A 17,974-nucleotide genomic window follows, 5' to 3' on the forward strand; every position below is an offset into this window, starting at 1 on the left:
TCCCAGAGGTGTTGCCATTTATGGGTGTGTTTGTCTGATTTTAGTCAACAAATAACTATTTATGATTCAATGACATAACCTCAAACAGACTTTACTTTGCAGGTTTATTGTTGACCAGGAATTCTGAGCAAATGTATCATTTGCAACACTCGTTTTAGCATTTGAAAAAGGTTCATCACATTTGTATTACAAATTCATGGACTGAAATCATCATTTGTCTTTCTGTGTTTTTAGGGGACGTTTTCCACCATGTGCATAGGTTTGTTACCAAATCCAAAACCAAACCAAAACCCAATCAAGACTTCTTGTACATTCACTAAAACTCAATAGGCTGCTATTTTAATCACTTTTGTACCTACTTATTTATGTGACCATTTATTCATGTTGACTACTTATCTATGTTGACTAATAATGATGTTGACTACTCATTTATTATTATTATTATTCATTGATTATTTGTTCACTTTATGCTGAAGCTTCAAATCTCTTTATACTTGTAGAATAATATAAGACTAATAAGCCTAACAATGACCAAACCATTGAAGAAAAGTATCGTACGAAACAACATTTTTCATTCCGCCAAGTGAGCAAATTCCAATAATATGCTTGTTCAATTTCCCAACTATTTGGAAATGTGATGTGTGTCATTTGCTTTCAAATTCAAATTAGGCCACCAGTTGGCAGTTGAGACGACATGTCTGCGATTCATCTGCGCTTACTGGGATGGCTGGGCCCAAAGGCAGGCTGGGAGATGATGATGATGATGATCACCTGACCGGGCAGATCCCCGGCTAACCTTCAGATCTCTCCGCTGAGGGCAAGAGGATTGCTCGGCGTCTCCTCAGGGGCTTCCACGCAGGGGATTAATATTAACGCCGTCTTCCCTTTTCTCTGGTTTTGGAAGGCGACGGGACCTCCGAGTGGATCCCACGCTTCATCGGTCCTCCCGTTGACGTCCCACGCAGACTCCAGGCCAACAGCCCAAGCTCCAGATTGAGACGCCGTCCTCGTTCGGGTCCAGAGGACGCTGTCGGAAGGCAGGATGGCGCTGCAGAAGGAGGACGTGGAAAAGTTCCTCGGGGGGAACCCGGCTTTTGCTCAGGAATACTTTGCCAAGAAGATGAACCAAAACATGGTGGCCAAGATTTCGGGACTTCCGGAGAAGCAGGTGGACTTTGACAAATTTCAGGAGCTTAGTCAGGTAAACGATTCTTTAGATTACAGGGGTCGGGAACCTTTTTGACAGAGAGAGCCATAAACAATTCATATTTTCTAATGTTATTTCTTGAGAGCCATTCTCGGAATTGAAAAGTAAAAATATATGAAAGTGTAATTTTTTTTTTTTTTGTCATTTCATCACTTTTAACGTACAAAAAGTCTCTGATTTCTTTTGAAAACATTATGTGGTGGCTTACAAAATCAGTATCAATGATATCATGCATGCAGAAGAGTCATAAAAAACAAAATTATGATTAAAATAGGGGTACAGGTGGTGTTGACGCCGCAGTGACGCTCTTGTTAGTGCGTGATTTCCATATTTTACCTCACAGGTTAGTGGAGAGCCATATGTACCCATGGAAAGAGCCACATATGGCTCCCGAGTCATAGGTTCCCTACCCCTGCTTTAGAAGAAAAAAAGAGATAACGAAATAAAAGAATGCACCCGTTCCGACACAGGTTTTAAAAAGTCCTTTTTTTTTAAATCCTCCCCAAGGTGGAAGAGAGTTGTATCATGTACGATCTGATCAAAGATATGCAAGAGAACATCAACATGGAAAAAGTGGTTTTCAAGATCCTGAAGCGAATCAGCGCCTTGATCCACGCCGACCGTTGCAGTTTGTTCATGTACCGGCAGAGGAACGGCGTGGGCGAGCTGGCCACCAGGCTCTTCGACGTCAACACGCGATCCCGGCTGGAGGATTGCGTGGTGCCGCCCGATTCGGAAATCGTCTACCCCTTGGACCTGGGGATCGTGGGTCACGTGGCCCAGACCAAGAAGACGGTCAACGTCAAGGATGTCCGTCAGGTGAGAAAAGCTAACAAGCAAAACTGACCGTGTCTAAATGGAGGATTTTATCGTAGAGCAAGAATAATGACGATAGAATGGAAACAATGGAGAAGCTATAAACACACAACTAGATGTTTTCATATTCAGTTCCACTTGATAGCTTCATTTACAAAAGGCAAATCATCCTTTCCATACATTTTAAATAAACTCTTTATTTTTTTAACTGAAAACTTTAGGAAAGTAAAGCTAGTGGTTTGTATATAATTAATAGTCTTAACAAATGGAGGTATTTCCAAAAATTAAACTATCAAATTCATATTGAGAAGTGCATTCATTATCACAAAAAACAATGATCTCCTGCTAATGCTTTCAATATCTTTCGGGACTGGTCAATAAATGAAAGGGATGAAAGTTAGCATTTAAAATGTGGAAAGTGTTATTAAAATAATCACCAAAACGAATTCAACTACTATTTACACAACAAGTGACAGATTCCGTCATGGTTGAGTTACTTCAGCGCAAAGTTTTCCCATACTAACTATAGTGTGTGCAAATGAAAATAAATTGCAGGTTTTTAAACAACTACGCCATAGGCGGTTTACTAAGAGGTTATGGGTTCGCTACCACAGAATCCAACACAAGTGCATCAATGAAAGGAGAATTAGAGGGCAAAAAATGCTCTATTTTGAAGACTTTTTGTGCGCCTTGCGAACGGAGACGACACACTTGAGCAAGGGAAGACCAAATCCCATGGTTAGACATAATCCATTTATTTGTAGCCCTGCTCCAGTGGATTACGCGGCCCTTGTATTTATTTAGTCAGCAGTCGTCAACGACTCATCTAGTGGAGTGTCTGTGTATGCTGTTGACAGCACTTTCCAAAATAATAATAATAATAATCATCAAATGTGTATTTACTGTCTTTATTTGCTCTTTTAAATATCAGAGCGAGAAGTTTTGCTTCCTTCAAAACCAACAACAAAACTACTTATTCCTAGCATTCATTCCTTTTCTGAACCAAGGACCGCGGGGGTGCTGGAGCCTAGCCCAGCCAACTACGGGCACACCCCGAATATGTGGACAGCCAAGGAGACAACGGAGAACCAATCACACTCCTAGCCAAGGACTTTTTAGCGTATGATGAGCTTAGCGTGCATGTTTTTTGGGACGTGGGAGGAAAGCGGGGTACCCGGAGAAAACCCACGCGAGCCCGGGGAGAACACGCGAACTCCACACGGCGAGCAATGCAGAAAAATGGGGCGATCTGAGAGTGAAAAGTGAATTTTGTGGATTTTTTGGGTGTTCCAGAACGAGCACTATAGCGCGTTCGCCGACGAGCTGACGGAGTACGAGAGCAGGAACGTCTTGGCCACGCCCATCCTCAACGGCAAAGACATGGTGGCCGTCATCATGGCCCTCAACAAGACCACCGGGCCGCACTTTACGGACCAAGATGAAGACGTGAGTGGCAAAAGGCACTCAACGGCCCGTATTTATTTATTTATTTATTTATGTTTGCACTGACGATGCACGTTTGCTCTTTTTTTTTTTTTGCAGCTCTTTTTAAAGTATCTGAAAATTGCCTCTTTGAACTTAAAGATTTTCCACCTCAGTTACCTCCACAACTGCGAGACACGGAAAGGACAGGTAAAGCGCATCACATTTTGGAGAATATCCATCTTTTTTAGAGCTGTCAAGTAAAAAAAAAGTATTTTTTCATTCAAAAAATAAGGTAAGGTAAAACAGCACTATGTCAATATTGTCTTAATGACCCAAATTGAGCAAAATTGGATGTAAAAGCACGATCTTAACCTTTGTTTTATGTTAGCTTTCTCCTACTTTCCCCAGTATTCTGGTTATTTTTGACCCGTGTTGGAAATCTGCCACAGAAAACCATAAAAAAAACAATGTTAAGCTTCTTTATCCTTGAAAAATTGCTTTAAATATTTTTATTGTGCCCATTGAAGGCAGCATATTTACTTTTTATATTTAAAAATTAGCCCCCCCCCAAAATCCCAGGAAAATTATATCAATAATTAGATATAATAACAATAAGACGATGTTTCGTCTCTCTTTGTTCCCTTGTTAGACTTCTTTATCCTTAAAAAAATGGCTTTAAATAGAACAATACTCATTTCTTTATATTAAAAAATTCCCCCCCAAAATCCCAGTTGTTATTCCCGAGGGGTATTAGAACAAATCGGTGAAACGTTGATAGTTTTATATATTTTCATTCCAATATTATAAACTAAATGTGGTGTTGGGATCCATTTGTATTTACGAGCTAGTTTCCCTAATGTTATGGCAATGAAGTCTGCTTTCAGTCGATTTTTTTTGGACTTGTATTTTCAAACGCAACAATTGTTTCCACCAGTTGCTGCTTTGGTCGGCCAACAAAGTGTTTGAAGAGCTGACCGACATCGAGCGACAGTTCCACAAGGCCTTGTACACGGTGCGAGCCTACCTCAACTGCGACCGCTATTCTGTGGGCTTACTTGACATGACCAAGGACAAGGTTATTATCATTATTATTATTATTATTATTATTCTTTTTTGCTTTCGCTCTCCCGTCGAGGCTTCTAATTCTATTCTTCTTCTGCAGGAATTCTTTGACGTGTGGCCAGTGTTAATGGGAGAGCAGCCACCTTATTCTGGGCCTCTAACTCCCGATGGAAGGGTACGTAATAGGGACATCTTTTTGTAAGTAGGGACAAAAAAGTACTATATCCAAATTTCTTTTGTCCAGCCAATTTGAATGGAGCTATTAGTATAATTACTGTATATATATTATATATATATATAATGTATGGATCGAGTAATCCCTTGAATATCAGGGTTAATGTAGACCAGACATGATAATTGAAAAATCGTGAAGTAGGGTCACCCCGATTATAACTTTTTTTTTTCTTCAGTGCTGAGTCCTAGTAGCAAGAGTGGCTTCCGCTTACGAGTTTCAGCGTGGATTTTCACATTTTTATGAACTTAAAAAAAAAATTTAAAAAAAAAAAGTGGGGAAAAAAATCGCAAAGTAGTGAATTTGCGATAAGTGAAGACGCAATAATCGAAGGATTACTGTAATCCTTTTTTGATCAAATCAGAGGAAAAGAAACTTTTCTGGAATTTTCATTTGCAAGGAACTGTTGTTTTATTACATTTAAGGGCCCAGATTACAATCTATGTCTGAACTCTCAGTGAGACGTCAAAAGTCAAAACAGATGCAAGGCGTTCTGCATCCTCTTTGTTTAGACTTCCAGGAGTAAAGTTTATTAGCAAAAGGTTATCAGGAGCAAAGCATTTACTTTGTTGCAAGCAAGTACTCTACAATACTCTACTCTACTTTGCGATTTTTCGATTATTGCGGCCATGTTTGGTCCACATGAACCACGATATTCATGGGATTACTGTAATATGAAATGTAATCCTGACAAAAAAAACAATTCCAAGCATATTTAAGTCGCCAACAGATATCGAAAATAAAGCCTGTGGGTCAAATTTTCTATCAAACTAATATTTCCATCCCTTCTTTTTCCAAGGAAGTACATTTCTACAAAGTCATCGATTATATATTACACGGGAAGGAAGACATCAAAGTCATACCGTAAGTGGAGACGGCAAAATGATGGAGAATTTTTTGTCATGTTCCCGATCGGTGGGTCGTGGTTAGCATGTCGCTATCGTAACGAAATATTATTTCACGTCATGTCTGAGATGTCCGATAGATCCGAGCGACCTATTTATTTGTCGCGCAGGAATCCACCGGCGGATCACTGGGCCTTGAGTAGCGGTTTGCCGACTTACGTGGCGGAAAGTGGCTTTGTGAGTTCCGTTTTACGTCAAGTTTTGCTTTTTTTACCTGGGTAACACTCTTGTGTTTTTTTTCCTTGTAGATTTGCAATATCATGAATACTGGGGCGGATGAGACCTTTAATTTCCAGGTAAGTGTTGAACGGTGTTAAATAGGAGAAGACACCGTTGATAGGTCTGAAAAACAACTTCAGGAGGCAGGTTAAGAAGGAGTGAGACCAATTTAAAGTAGATTTAGTTTATTACCAAACTGCAGAATGGGGAGAGCTCAAACAGCGTGAACCGCTCACGGTCTATTGTCCTGCAACTCTCTCCGAATGACCAGTGAGTGAGTCTTAAATACAGGCAAAACTGACAGTTGTCAGCAGGACTTTGGACAGATACGTTTCAGTCATTTGCAGGGCAAAGATTGATTGATCAGTGTCGGACAGTTGAGTGTTTGTGCTGACATGTCAGCCATTCACTGTTTGTAGGAGAACGATGCTTTTATACTCACAAAAACTGATATAATCTTACAACCGTCACGTGGTTTTTGTTGCCTGGCTCCAGACGGAAGCATTGGACAGCAGTGGATGGACCATCAAGAATGTCCTCTCCCTCCCCATCGTCAACAAGAAAGAGGAGATCGTGGGCGTGGCCACCTTCTACAACAGAAAAGACGGAAAGCCCTTCGACGATCAAGACGAGCAGCTGATGGAGGTGTTGACGGCGCGGCGGGTTGATTTTATTTGCGCCGGATTCCGTTTGACTGAACTTTGTCTGCGTTCTGCCAGGCTTTGACCCAGTTCCTGGGCTGGTCCGCTTTGAACACGGACACCTACGACAAAATGAATAAGCTGGAAAACCGCAAAGACATTGCCCAGGACATGGTGCTCTATCACGTCAAATGTCGGAACGATGAAATCCAAAATATCCTGGTCAGTGGTTTGTCGTTTTAGAAGATCTTTCTGTGTTTGATTGATGGGTTGTGGCTGGTGAAGGACTCTCCTGCGTTTGGAGCTTCACTTAGCTTGGGGTAAAACTAATTCCGCTCTTAAAAGTTTACGGTTATGGCGAGGATATCTGGTTTATTTTTTGGGGGGTTTGAAGCCTTAAGACGTGGTCCAATTTCACGGCTTTTCTCTGCACGTTCAGAACACGCAGGAGGTCTACGATTGCGAACCTTGGGAGTGCGAAGAGGAGGAGCTTCTCGGTATCTTGGTAATAAGAATCCAATATTCAATGGATGGAATGCGGTGAGTCAAACACATTTTCCATTTTTTTTTCTCCTAGAAAAAAGACTTGCCTCCTCTGATCCAGAAATTTGAGATCTACGAGTTCCGTTTTTCGGACTTCAAGTGCACCGAAACGGAACTGGTCAAGTGCGGAATACAGATGTACTACGAAGTGGGGGTGGTCAAGAAGTTCCAGATCCCTCAGGAGGTGATTGTACACTTGCAACAGTTTTGGGTCCTCCTAAGCCCCACTTGAAGTTCGGTGGGTTCTTCTTAGGTGCTGGTCCGTTTCATGTATTCCGTCAGCAAAGGCTACAGGAGGATCACCTACCATAACTGGCGGCACGGCTTCAACGTGGGACAGACCATGTTCACGCTCTTGACGGTATTTGGATTGACTCCTGGTTGCTCTCAAATGTCCAAGAGTCCATTGGTCTTTGATGTCTTTGGACCAGACGGGAATGCTGAAGAGGTACTACACCGATTTGGAGGTCATGGCCATGATTACAGCAGGCTTTCTTCATGACATTGATCACAGAGGGACAAACAACTTGTACCAGGTCAAGTAAGTGCCGCTGGCTTTCAAATATACTTTGACTGGTCGCCAAAGTGAAGATAGTAAACAGTTTGTTGCTAGCGAAAATGCAGATTGGAGTCCAGAAGTTGTCGATTGAAGGTTTTTTTTGTTTTTTGGAAATTGCACAGGTCTGGCAACCCTCTCGCCAAGCTGCATGGATCATCCATCTTGGAACGACACCATCTAGAGTTTGGAAAATTTCTCTTGTCCGATGAGGTGAGAAGGTCCCGAGTCGCAGAAACATTTGGTTTTCAGGAATGTATCCAATTGGCCGGAAGGACACAAATAGAAAAACAAATGTTCCTTTCTTTCCTCATCCATAGTCACTGAACATCTACCAGAACCTGAACAGGCGACAGGTGGACCACGTTATTCACCTGACCGACATCGCCATCATTGCCACTGACCTGGCTCTCTATTTCAAGTAAGCCAGCCCGCCCATCATGCCCATGTCCAATCAGTCCCCAAAAACACAATCATGGATGGTTTATTTTTAGAAAGAGAACCATGTTCCAGAAGATCGTGGACCTTTCGCACACGTATGAGGACGAAAAGAAGTGGGTGGATTTCATGTCTTTGGAAACCACCAGGAAAGAGATTCTCATGTGGGTTCACTCACTCACTCACAAAAATGTTCTTCTGCGTCTGTCTACACGTCTCAGATTTCTAATGGCCTCCTCCGTTTCAGGGCCATGATGATGACCGCCTGCGATTTGTCTGCCATCACCAAGCCTTGGGAGGTCCAAAGCAAGGTGAGGGGCATGCTAATTCTGAAGTTACGGGGTCCTCAATAATAATAATAATAATAATCGGACATAGGCTTTGTCATCATCATTGACTCGGCAAAAGCCTAATTGTCATTATACCCAGCTGCGTATGACGAAATTGGTAGTGCTTCTCCACAAGGTGCGCTTTCCCGGCAAAAGGCCCAAATAAGTGATCATTTCAGACTCGTTGGCATTCTGCCATGATGGATACATCGCATTACCCCTCGATTGTGTGTCGTGCTACCGCAAGTTCAGAGTCCTGTTGGCTGTGGGGAAAAAACTGTCCTTAAGCCTATTTGTCTGTACTTTGTGAGACCTGTAGGGTCTGCCAGAGGGCAGCAGCTGGAACAGGTTGGTATGGGTCCCCGACAATGTTCCCGGCTCTGCTGGGGTAATGAGGGCTGACAATGTCATCCAGTGAGGGCAGAGAGCAGCCGACGATCCTCTGGGCAGTGTTAATCACTTTCTGCATGGCCTTTTTGTCTGCTGCCGTGCTTCCAGCGTACCACACTGTAATGCAGTATGCCAGGATGCTCTCCACAGTGGCTCTATACAAGTTGTCCTTGTATCCCGTAGGTTGCCTTGTCTGTGGCGGCAGAATTTTGGGAGCAAGGCGACTTGGAGAGGACGGTCCTGGAACAACAACCCATTGTGAGTCTCCAAGCGAAACGGCGACCATTGCCATTTAAGACTACGTTCTTCCTTGTAACTTGTTTATTTATTTATTTATTCACTAGCCCATGATGGACAGGAACAAAGCAGCAGAGCTCCCAAAACTGCAATGCGGTTTCATCGACTTTGTCTGCACGTTCGTCTATAAGGTGATGTTTATTTGACGGATGGATGAAGCGGTACAGCGTTGGGTACCGGGGGCGAGATTAGAAAATCATTCTTGAAAAATCGCCCTCTAGGAGTTCTCCCGCTTCCACCCGCAAATCCAGCCCATGTTGGATGGAATCTTGAACAACAGGAAGGAATGGAACGCCAAAAAAGAAGAGTACGAGGCAAAACTTAAAGTCTTGGAGGACCAGAAGGCCGCGAAGCAAGCGACGGCGGCCAGAAAAGGTGCTTGTCTGAGATTCGAATGAATTGTTCATCCGTGGTTAGATGTTGCCGACGTTCGCCGTGTAACGGTTTTCTCGGTCCGACAGCGGATGACGGTGGCGGCGGAAGCTCAAAGACGTGCTCGGTGTGCTGAAAAAGTCCGAGTTTGACCACCGCCGAGGAGGGAAGGCGATGGAAGGATGGGCAGCATGTAGAACTTTGCCAGAAAAATTGGTGCTTTTCAGAAACGGGAGCAAGAAAGTAACTGCTAGTTTTCAAGAACTACAGAGTGTTCCAAATTGTTTCATCCCATTTTGTAGGCCGATTTTCCTTGGAATGGTCTCAATTGTTCACATCTTGTGTAGAAACATTTCAGGTTTTTGTGGGTTCCGGTTCCGCCAAATTTGCATCAACAATAATACGAAACAGAAAATAAGTTTAAAAAAGCAACAGTATTTCATCCTTTGGGGGTTACATAATAGAACACAGATGGTTTTGATAGTCCATATAATATTAAATAAAGACTTTACTGTTCTTCACCTATTGCGGAAGGTTTTGGAGCGTATTAACCACAAAAAACGAGGTATTACTGTACAACCAACCGTACGCAAATCTGTCACTACAGCACAGTTCTGAATTGATATTTATCTATTTATCAATTAACGTGATTAAACAGATACGAACAAACTACCGTATTATGCTGTTTAATATACCTGGGTAAATAGGGTATAAGTGATTTTGTGCAGTTACTCATTCAATATGGAAAGCACAAGCAGCATGGAAGCTTTTGGAGATGACATTCCGTCGACTTCCAGGACAGTGAGTAGGAAAAAGCGGACGTGTGTGTGATGTGGTGTGGTGTGTGGGTGTGTGTGTGTGTGTGGGGTGTGTGGGTGTGTGTGTGTGGGGTGGGTGGGTGTGTGTGTGTGGGGTGGGTGGGTGTGTGTGTGGGGTGGGTGGGTGGTTGTGTGGGTGGGTTTTTGTGTTGTGGGGTGGGTTTTTGTGGGGTGGGTGGGTGTCTGGGGTGTGTGTGTGTGTTGGTTTATTTTTAAACTGCTGTATTCAGTTTTATTGATTTGGAAGAATACACATCTCTTTGGTAGGTATACAAAATAGCTCTGGTCTAACTTATGGTGCCAATATAATTCAATTTTTCAAAATAAATCATTCATTGATTCAATCATTTTCCGTAGCTATGGCTTGCCAGCCAATCGCAGGGCACGGAGACAACAACTCGCTGATTAACTTCAAATGACTTCAGGTGGTGGGACTAGGCACACTGTATCTCAGAACTATTGCACGCCAGTCAGGTAAAACAATGATTATAACATTTATTTTAAGGTCTTACGAGTTAGTTGCTTGTTATAATGAACAAGTGTGAGTTTATTTTGATGTCGTACGAGTTGCTTACTTATTATGGTGAATAAGTGTGCGTTTATTTTGAGCTGAAGATCGCCATGTTGAGCTCAGCTAAGCAAGCAAGGGTTAAGGTTAAACCTTAAAGCTTAAATTCTAATGTTATTTTGCTAAATGATGTATTGTGCAAGTAAGTATCCATAAGAACCGAGCGGTGTTCTTAACGCGGTGGTTATTGTTACGGGATTCCAACTGTCTTTTTTGTGGAAATATCACGCTAATGAGCAATTAGCATGAGGCTAACGCTAGCCGCGAGTCGCTAATCGCTACGATAGCAGGGAGTCCACATAGTGCTTCTAACTGTACTTTATTGTGGATGCTAAATGAGCACTAGTTAAGTCAACGTTCTTACTCCTACCATTTTGTTTGTATAATACACTTATTTGTCGTTGCGAATGGGCTAAACGTTTTGCTTAATGATGTTAAATGCAAATATGATTGATTGACACACTCATTGTATAGCCTGCACTTGTTGTAGTGTATGTACATGATGGAATTAAGGCTATAAATGTTTGTTTAGAAAGCTAAACTCTGTCCCTATGTGGCTTTTCAGCTGTGGCCCAAAAGTTGACGGACATCTTCTTCCTGGTGGACAGCGGCTTGAGTTCTAACAGGGCACTTTTCTCCCCAGTGGACTTTTGGCCAGACGATCTTAGGGTACAAGGAGACGGACAACCACGCACACTGTATAGTAAGTCTTTTTTTCCTTAAAAATGACCATGTATAATAGTAAGGCTATTTTTTTCTTAAAAAACGACATAGTATAGTAAGGCTATTTTTTTCTTAAAAAACGACATAGTATAGTAAGGCTATTTTTTTCTTAAAAAACGACATAGTATAGTAAGGCTTTTTTTCTTAAAAAACGACATAGCATAGTAAGGCTTTTTTTCTTAAAAAACGCCATAGTATATAGTAAGGCTTTTTTTCGTAAAAACATGACACAAAGTATAACAAGGCTTTATTCATAAAAAATGACATAGTATAGTAAAGCTTTTTTTTTCGTAAAAACATGACACACTGTATAACAAGGCTTTATTCATAAAAAACGCCATAGTATAGTAAGGCTTTTTACCTTAAAAAAATGACATAGTATAGTAAGGCTTTTTTTTTTTTTTTAATGACCATGTATAGTAAGCCTCATCTCATTTTCTGAACCGCTTTATCCTCATTAGGCTAGCGGGGGATGCTGGAGCCAATCCCAGCGGTCTCCAGGCCAAAAGCAGCGGACATCCTGAATCGGTGGTCAGCCGGACGGACAACCACGCACACTGTATAGTAAGTCTTTTTTCCTTAAAAACGACATAGTATAGTAAGGCTTTTTTTTCTTTAAAAAAATGACATAGTATAGTAAGGCTTTTTTTCTTAAAAAAAAAACGACATAGTATAGTAAGGCTTTTTTTCTCTAAAAAATGACATAGTATAGTAAGGCTTTTTTTTTCTCTAAAAAACGACATAGTATAGCAAGGCTTTTTTTCTTAAAAAACGACATAGTATAGTATGGCTTTTTCTTTAAAAAAAACCGACATAGTATATAGTAAGGCTTTTTTTTTTTTTAAAGACCATGTATAGTAAGCCTCATCTCATCTCATTTTCTGAACCGCTTTATCCTCATTAGGGTAGCGGGGGATGCTGGAGCCAATCCCAGCTGTCTCCAGGCCTGAATCAGTGGCCAGACGATCTTGGGGTACAAGGAGACGGACAACCACGCACACTGTATAGTAAGGCTTTTTTTCTTTAAAAACGACATAGTATAGTAAGGCTTTTTTTCTTAAAAAAAAAAACGACAGTATAGTAAGGCTTTTTTTCTTTAAAAAAAAATGACATAGTATAGTAAGGCTTTATTTCTTTAAAAATGACATAGTATAGTAAGGCTTTTTTTCTTTAAAAAACGACATAGTATAGTAAGGCTTTTTTCTTAAAAAAAACTTAGTATAGTAAGGCTTTTTTTTCTTAAAAAATGACATGGTATAGTAAGGCTTTTTTTTCTTAAAAAACGACATGGTATAGTAAGGCTTTTTTTCTTAAAATTTACCATGTATAGTAAGGCTTTTTTCTTTAAAAAAAATGCATAGTGGCATTTGAGCAATAATAGTCATATTTGACTTTATTGTATACATAATGAATGAATCTTGGCTTCTGGCTCATCCTCGCAAGGCCCGTGTACGTACAAGATATTTGTTGAATGTAAGTTACAGCATGGAGGAAATGTTCCCCACAAGTTCACGCTTTGCCTTGTTTGTTGACAGACTCGTACCGGCGCACCCCGGATTGCGCCTTCATCCAGGAGTCTCCGGCGCCTCAGTGAGCGGAGGCTGACATGGTCCCGCAGATGCAGGTGGACGACAAATCCTCACTGATCTGTAAGTCCGACTGTCGACATCATCACTTTGGTCACGTGACCTTTATGTCATTCACGGCGTCCAGTCGGGAAGAGCTTGCTGACCGGCCGCAGGAGCAGTTGGGACAGATGCACGTCGCCTTCATCATGCCAGGTTGAAAACCGTGTCGCCACTAAAGATATTAGTGTCGTAAGACAAAAATGTTGTCATCTTGGGCAGTGTTGAGAAATAATTATCTTTGTGTCATGAAAGATGCATTGGACAACGTGGAAGAGGAGCAGGAGGAGAAGAAGAACGGGTGCAGCCCACCGACCGACAAGTCCAGGCCTGCTTGCCTCACCCCGTGACAACCGTGGGTTTGAGCTGTGTCCCTGTCATTCGGCAGACACGGATGTGGACGAGGGCGACTGGCAGAACAACGCCACCATGCGGTTCTTCGACAGCCGGCGGTTGTGGTGGGAATGCCAACCAATAAAATTGTTTGGGTGGCTTATTTGAAATCCCAGCTAATAGCCAGTGTCGTTTGTTTTTTTTAGGCCAATTCTTTTAACTATTTTTGATGTAATGTTTAAATGTAAAATTTAATTTGTAAAGTATTTTTTAGTAAAAGGTAATTCTTCTTATGTCGCAGGTGCCTCTCCCCGCCGAAGGCGGGGAGAGGCACCAAGAGTACGTCTGCGGGATGCGAACCAGCTTCCACTCGGTGGTAGGCGCATACTCTACTGTGTGCGCCAAGGGGCCCACCCACACACCCACTAAACTTGGACCGGCCAAGAATTTTCGGTAAGAGGGCGCTCGAGTAATTTGGCTAAGTGTGCAAGCCGCCTCCCAACTCAGCATGGCCATGTCCAATTTGAAATCCTAGCTAATAGCCAGTGTCTTTTGATTTTTTAGGCCAAGTATTTTAACAAATTTGATGGAATGATTAAATGTAAAATTTAAATGTTAAAGTTTTTTTTAGTAAAAGGTAATTTGTCTTATGTCGCAGGTGTCTCTCCCCGCCGAAGGCGGGGAGAGGCACCAAGAGTACGTCTGCGGGACGCGAACCAGCATCCATTCGGCGGTAGGCGCATACTCCACTGTGTGCGCCAAGGGGCCCACCCACACACCCACTAAACTTCGACCGGCCAAGTATTTTCGGTAAGAGGGAACTCGACTCATTTGACTAAGTGTGAAAGCCACCTCCCTCACTCAGCATGGTCGTAATTTGGCTAAGTGTTTGGATTTTTTAGGCTAAGTATTTTAACAAATCTGGATGTAATGATTAAATGTAAAATTTATTTTTTAGGTTTTTTTAGTAAAAGGTAATTTATCTTATGTCGCAGGTGTCTCTCCCGCCGAAGGCGGGAGAGGCACCAAGAGTACGTCTGCGGGACGCGAACCAGCTTCCACTCGGTGGTAGGCGCATACTCTACTGTGTGCGCCAAGGGGCCCACCCACACACCCACTAAACTTCGACCGGCCAAGTATTTTCGGTAGGATGGCGCTCGACTCAATTGACTAAGTGTATAAGCCGACTCAATTGACTAAGTGTATAAGCCACCTCGCTAAAAAGTATGGTCCTGCCCACTCGGTTTTTATTTGACCTGAAAAGTGAGAAGTTGGAGGAGGCGGGGAATCTAACCAATTACCTTTTGTATGGTAAGTTGGTGCTCTACTATTGAGGCCAAGTATCCGTTTGAGCTGAAGAGTGAAAACTTGAAGGATGTGGGAATCAATCCATGCAACTTTTTTGTATGGTAGAAACGGGATCCAGTTTGATAGAGACCAAGGATATGCCTGAATTTGAAGAAAAAAGTTTAATCCAAAAGTGGCGATTCTGTGCAAATAAAAAGGCTTGTCTGAAATGTCTTGGCTGACATTTAGTGAAAGAAGTCTTTTTTGGACTGCTTTAAGGTCCAGTGTCCTGCAAGACATGGTTAAAAAAAAGTCACAAAATGGTCAAGAATGTGTGACTGTAACGTACTTTTTTTTGTCTTCAGGTGTCCTCGCTGTCCACGGTTTGGGAAAGCTTTTCGTTGGAAGACCGTCCATCCCACAAGTCATCAATTTTTGCCTTTGTCACTTATCTGAAAAAATAAAAATAAAAGTTGACAGCAAAGTATCTCTTGTTCTATTATGTGACCTTGACTTTTATTTATAAGAAATATTTTTTTTAATACTAAAAAGTTTTTTTGTGGTTATGCACACGCACTATGATCGCTGCAACAAGGCGATACATCACATACCGAGCCAATACGAAGGTGACCGGTCGGGGCGGCGCTTCATCCGCAAGCTGGTCCCAAACCTACTCCATCCTGTCAGAGGGACCACAAGAAAAAAAGCCTTACTATACATGGTCGTTTTTTTAAGAAAAAAAAGCCTTTACGATACTGTCGTTTTTTTTAAGAAAAAAGCCTTACTATACTATGTCGTTTTTTACGAAAAAAGCCTTACTATACATGGTCGTTTTTTAAGAAAAAAGCCTTACTATACTATGTCGTTTTTTAAGAAAAAAAAAGCCTTACTATATACTATGTCGTTTTTTAAGGTAAAAAGCCTTACTATACTATGTCGTTTTTTAAGAAAAAAGCCTTACTATACTATGTCGTTTTTTTAAAGAAAAAAGCCTTACTATACTATGTCGTTTTTAAGGAAAAAAGACTTACTATACAGTGTGTGGTTGTCCGTCTCCTTGTACCCTCAGATCGTCTGGCCACCGATTCAGGATGTCCGCCGCCTCTGGCCTGGAGACAGCTGGGATTGGCTCCAGCATCCCCCGCTAGCCTAATGAGGATAAAGCGGTTCAGAAAATGAGATGAGGCTTACTATACATGGTCATTTATTTTTATTTTTTTTTAAAGCCTTAATATCAGGGTAATTTTTTTAAAGAAAAAAAGCCTTACTATACTATGTCGTTTTTTAAGAAAAAAAGCCTTACTATACTATGTTGTTTTTTTTAAGAAAAAAGCCTTACTATACTATGTCGTTTTTTTTTTTTTAAAGAAAAAAAGCCTTACTATACTATGTCGTTTTTTTAAGAAAAAAAGCCTTACTATACTATGACTTTTTTTTTTGAAAAAAGCTTTACTGTACTATGTCATTTTTTATTAAAAAAGCCTTACTATATATACTATGTCGTTTTTTTAAAGAAAAAAGCCTAACTATACTATGTCGTTTTTTTGTAAATAAAGCCTTGTTATACATTGTGCCATTTTTTAACGAAAAAAAGCCTTACTATACTATGTCATTTTTTTAAGAAAAAAAGCCTTACTATACTATGTCGTTTTTAGGTAAAAAGCCTTACTATACTATGTCGTTTTTTAAGAAAAAAAGCCTTACTATACTATGTCGTTTTTTTAAGGAAAAAAAGCCTTACTATACATGGTCGTTTTTTAAGAAAAAAAGCCTTACTATACTATGTCGTTTTTTAAGAAAAAAAAAACCTTACTATACATGGTCATTACCAAAAATAAATAAATAAAGTCGTCAGATATCACCAATATTACTGGAGAGTAACTGGAGAGTCTTTCCACAATTAGGATTTTCGTTTTATGACAAATGGTCTATAAAGGAATTTCGAATTGGAAAAGTCATCATTGAGCCGACTTCTTTTCTCTCCTTGTGCGATCTTTGAAACGATAAAAAACACTAAACGCAATTCGATTTGGAGATATTATGACTGCAAGTGGAACGATATCTTTATAGAAACTTGCAATGTAGAAAACGGGAGCATTTCTTACCTTTTCGGCATGCGTCGACTACACAAAAATCAGCCAACGTGAAAAACAACAACTTCTTGGTGGACTTCTGTTCATCTCCATTAACAAACATGTCTTGGTTAGAGCTGACCCAAATTAGGCCGTTTAGATCATGCGATTAAAAACCTGAAAAGACGTTTACAAACAAAACAAAGCATGCAGGTCAACAAAAACCGTTTTTTTTCATTGTCTCTTCCGGTCCATTTCACTTCCGGCTCACCAATATGACGTCAATTCCGGGAACGCTGTCGAAATAGAAATAACCTGGTGTGGTCAACTTTCCAATAATGACGACATAAAGTGTGGCAATTTCATGGTGTAGAGATTCGCTCGCCTCACTGCCATGTGGGCAGGTGTGGTTCGAATCCCGGTTGGGAATCATTTTCACTAAGTTATTTCTATGTATGTGTAGTCAAGACTAAGACTTTCCAATAATGACAGAGTAAAGTGTGGCAACTTCATGGTGTAGAGGTTCACTCACCTGCCTGCCATGCAGGCAGTTGTGGTTCGAATCCCACTTGTGAATCATTTTTCCCTTAAATAGAGACAACCATGTGTAGTCAATACTTTCCAATAATCACTAAGTATCGCGTGGCCACTTCATGGTGCAGAGGTTTGTTCACCTGACTGCCATGCAGGCAGTTGTGGTTTGAATCCCACTTATGAATCATTTTTCCCTTAAATAGAGACAACCGTGTGTAGTCAAGACTTTCCAATAATCACTAAGTAAAGTGTGGCTACTGCATGGTGCAGAGGTTTGTTCACCTGACTGCCATGTGGGCAGTTGTGGTTCAAATCCCAGTTGGGAATCATTTTTCCCTTAAATAAAAACAACCGTGTGTAGCCAAGACTTTCCAATAATCACTAAGCAAAGTGTGGCCATTTCATGGCATAGAGGTTTGTTCACCTGACTGCCATGTGGGCAGCTGGGGTTCGAATCCCACTTGGGAATCATTTTTCCCTTAAAAAGAAGCAACCGTGTGTAGTCAAGACTTTACAATAATCACCAAGTAAAGTGTGGCTACTGCATGGTGCAGAGGTTTGTTCACCTGACTGCCATGTGGG

At 41.2% G+C, this 17,974-nt stretch overlaps 2 protein-coding genes and 2 long non-coding RNA genes across 4 annotated transcripts; 2 read left to right on the forward strand and 2 right to left on the reverse strand.

Moving 5' to 3' along the window:
- The first annotated feature begins 777 nt into the window (after positions 1-777).
- Positions 778-10,101, forward strand: pde6b (phosphodiesterase 6B, cGMP-specific, rod, beta). Its single transcript, XM_077623125.1, has 23 exons — positions 778-1,201; positions 1,715-2,026; positions 3,317-3,469; positions 3,566-3,655; positions 4,383-4,523; positions 4,611-4,685; positions 5,542-5,606; positions 5,758-5,824; positions 5,896-5,943; positions 6,362-6,511; positions 6,586-6,729; positions 6,947-7,012; positions 7,085-7,234; positions 7,304-7,411; positions 7,482-7,591; positions 7,732-7,819; positions 7,927-8,027; positions 8,101-8,208; positions 8,292-8,355; positions 8,947-9,021; positions 9,108-9,191; positions 9,282-9,435; positions 9,522-10,101. Exons 1-23 carry the CDS (start codon positions 1,043-1,045, stop codon positions 9,566-9,568), a joined length of 2,559 nt encoding a protein of 852 aa, XP_077479251.1. The 5' UTR covers positions 778-1,042; the 3' UTR covers positions 9,569-10,101.
- A 341-nt stretch (positions 10,102-10,442) lies between these two features.
- LOC144091313 (uncharacterized) lies at positions 10,443-14,895 on the forward strand. The gene is made up of 9 exons (XM_077623538.1): positions 10,443-10,724; positions 11,384-11,521; positions 12,003-12,105; positions 12,446-12,548; positions 13,077-13,190; positions 13,255-13,322; positions 13,422-13,624; positions 13,820-13,952; positions 14,495-14,895. The coding sequence occupies exons 5-8, from the start codon at positions 13,148-13,150 to the stop codon at positions 13,926-13,928; spliced, it is 423 nt and encodes a 140-aa protein (XP_077479664.1). The 5' UTR covers positions 10,443-10,724; positions 11,384-11,521; positions 12,003-12,105; positions 12,446-12,548; positions 13,077-13,147; the 3' UTR covers positions 13,929-13,952; positions 14,495-14,895.
- On the reverse strand, positions 14,157-14,895 carry LOC144091314 (uncharacterized). Its single transcript, XR_013305658.1, has 2 exons — positions 14,713-14,895; positions 14,157-14,351 (listed from the first exon to the last, which is right to left on the reverse strand). It is a non-coding gene; the product is annotated as an uncharacterized LOC144091314 (long non-coding RNA).
- A 242-nt stretch (positions 14,896-15,137) lies between these two features.
- LOC144091186 (uncharacterized) lies at positions 15,138-17,139 on the reverse strand. The gene is made up of 4 exons (XR_013305643.1): positions 16,892-17,139; positions 15,818-15,935; positions 15,398-15,466; positions 15,138-15,238 (listed from the first exon to the last, which is right to left on the reverse strand). It is a non-coding gene; the product is annotated as an uncharacterized LOC144091186 (long non-coding RNA).
- Between the last annotated feature and the right edge of the window lie 835 nt (positions 17,140-17,974).

The sequence above is a fragment of the Stigmatopora argus genome, chromosome 16 (genome assembly GCF_051989625.1).
Source record: "Stigmatopora argus isolate UIUO_Sarg chromosome 16, RoL_Sarg_1.0, whole genome shotgun sequence".
Classification (NCBI taxonomy): Eukaryota; Metazoa; Chordata; class Actinopteri; order Syngnathiformes; family Syngnathidae; genus Stigmatopora; species Stigmatopora argus.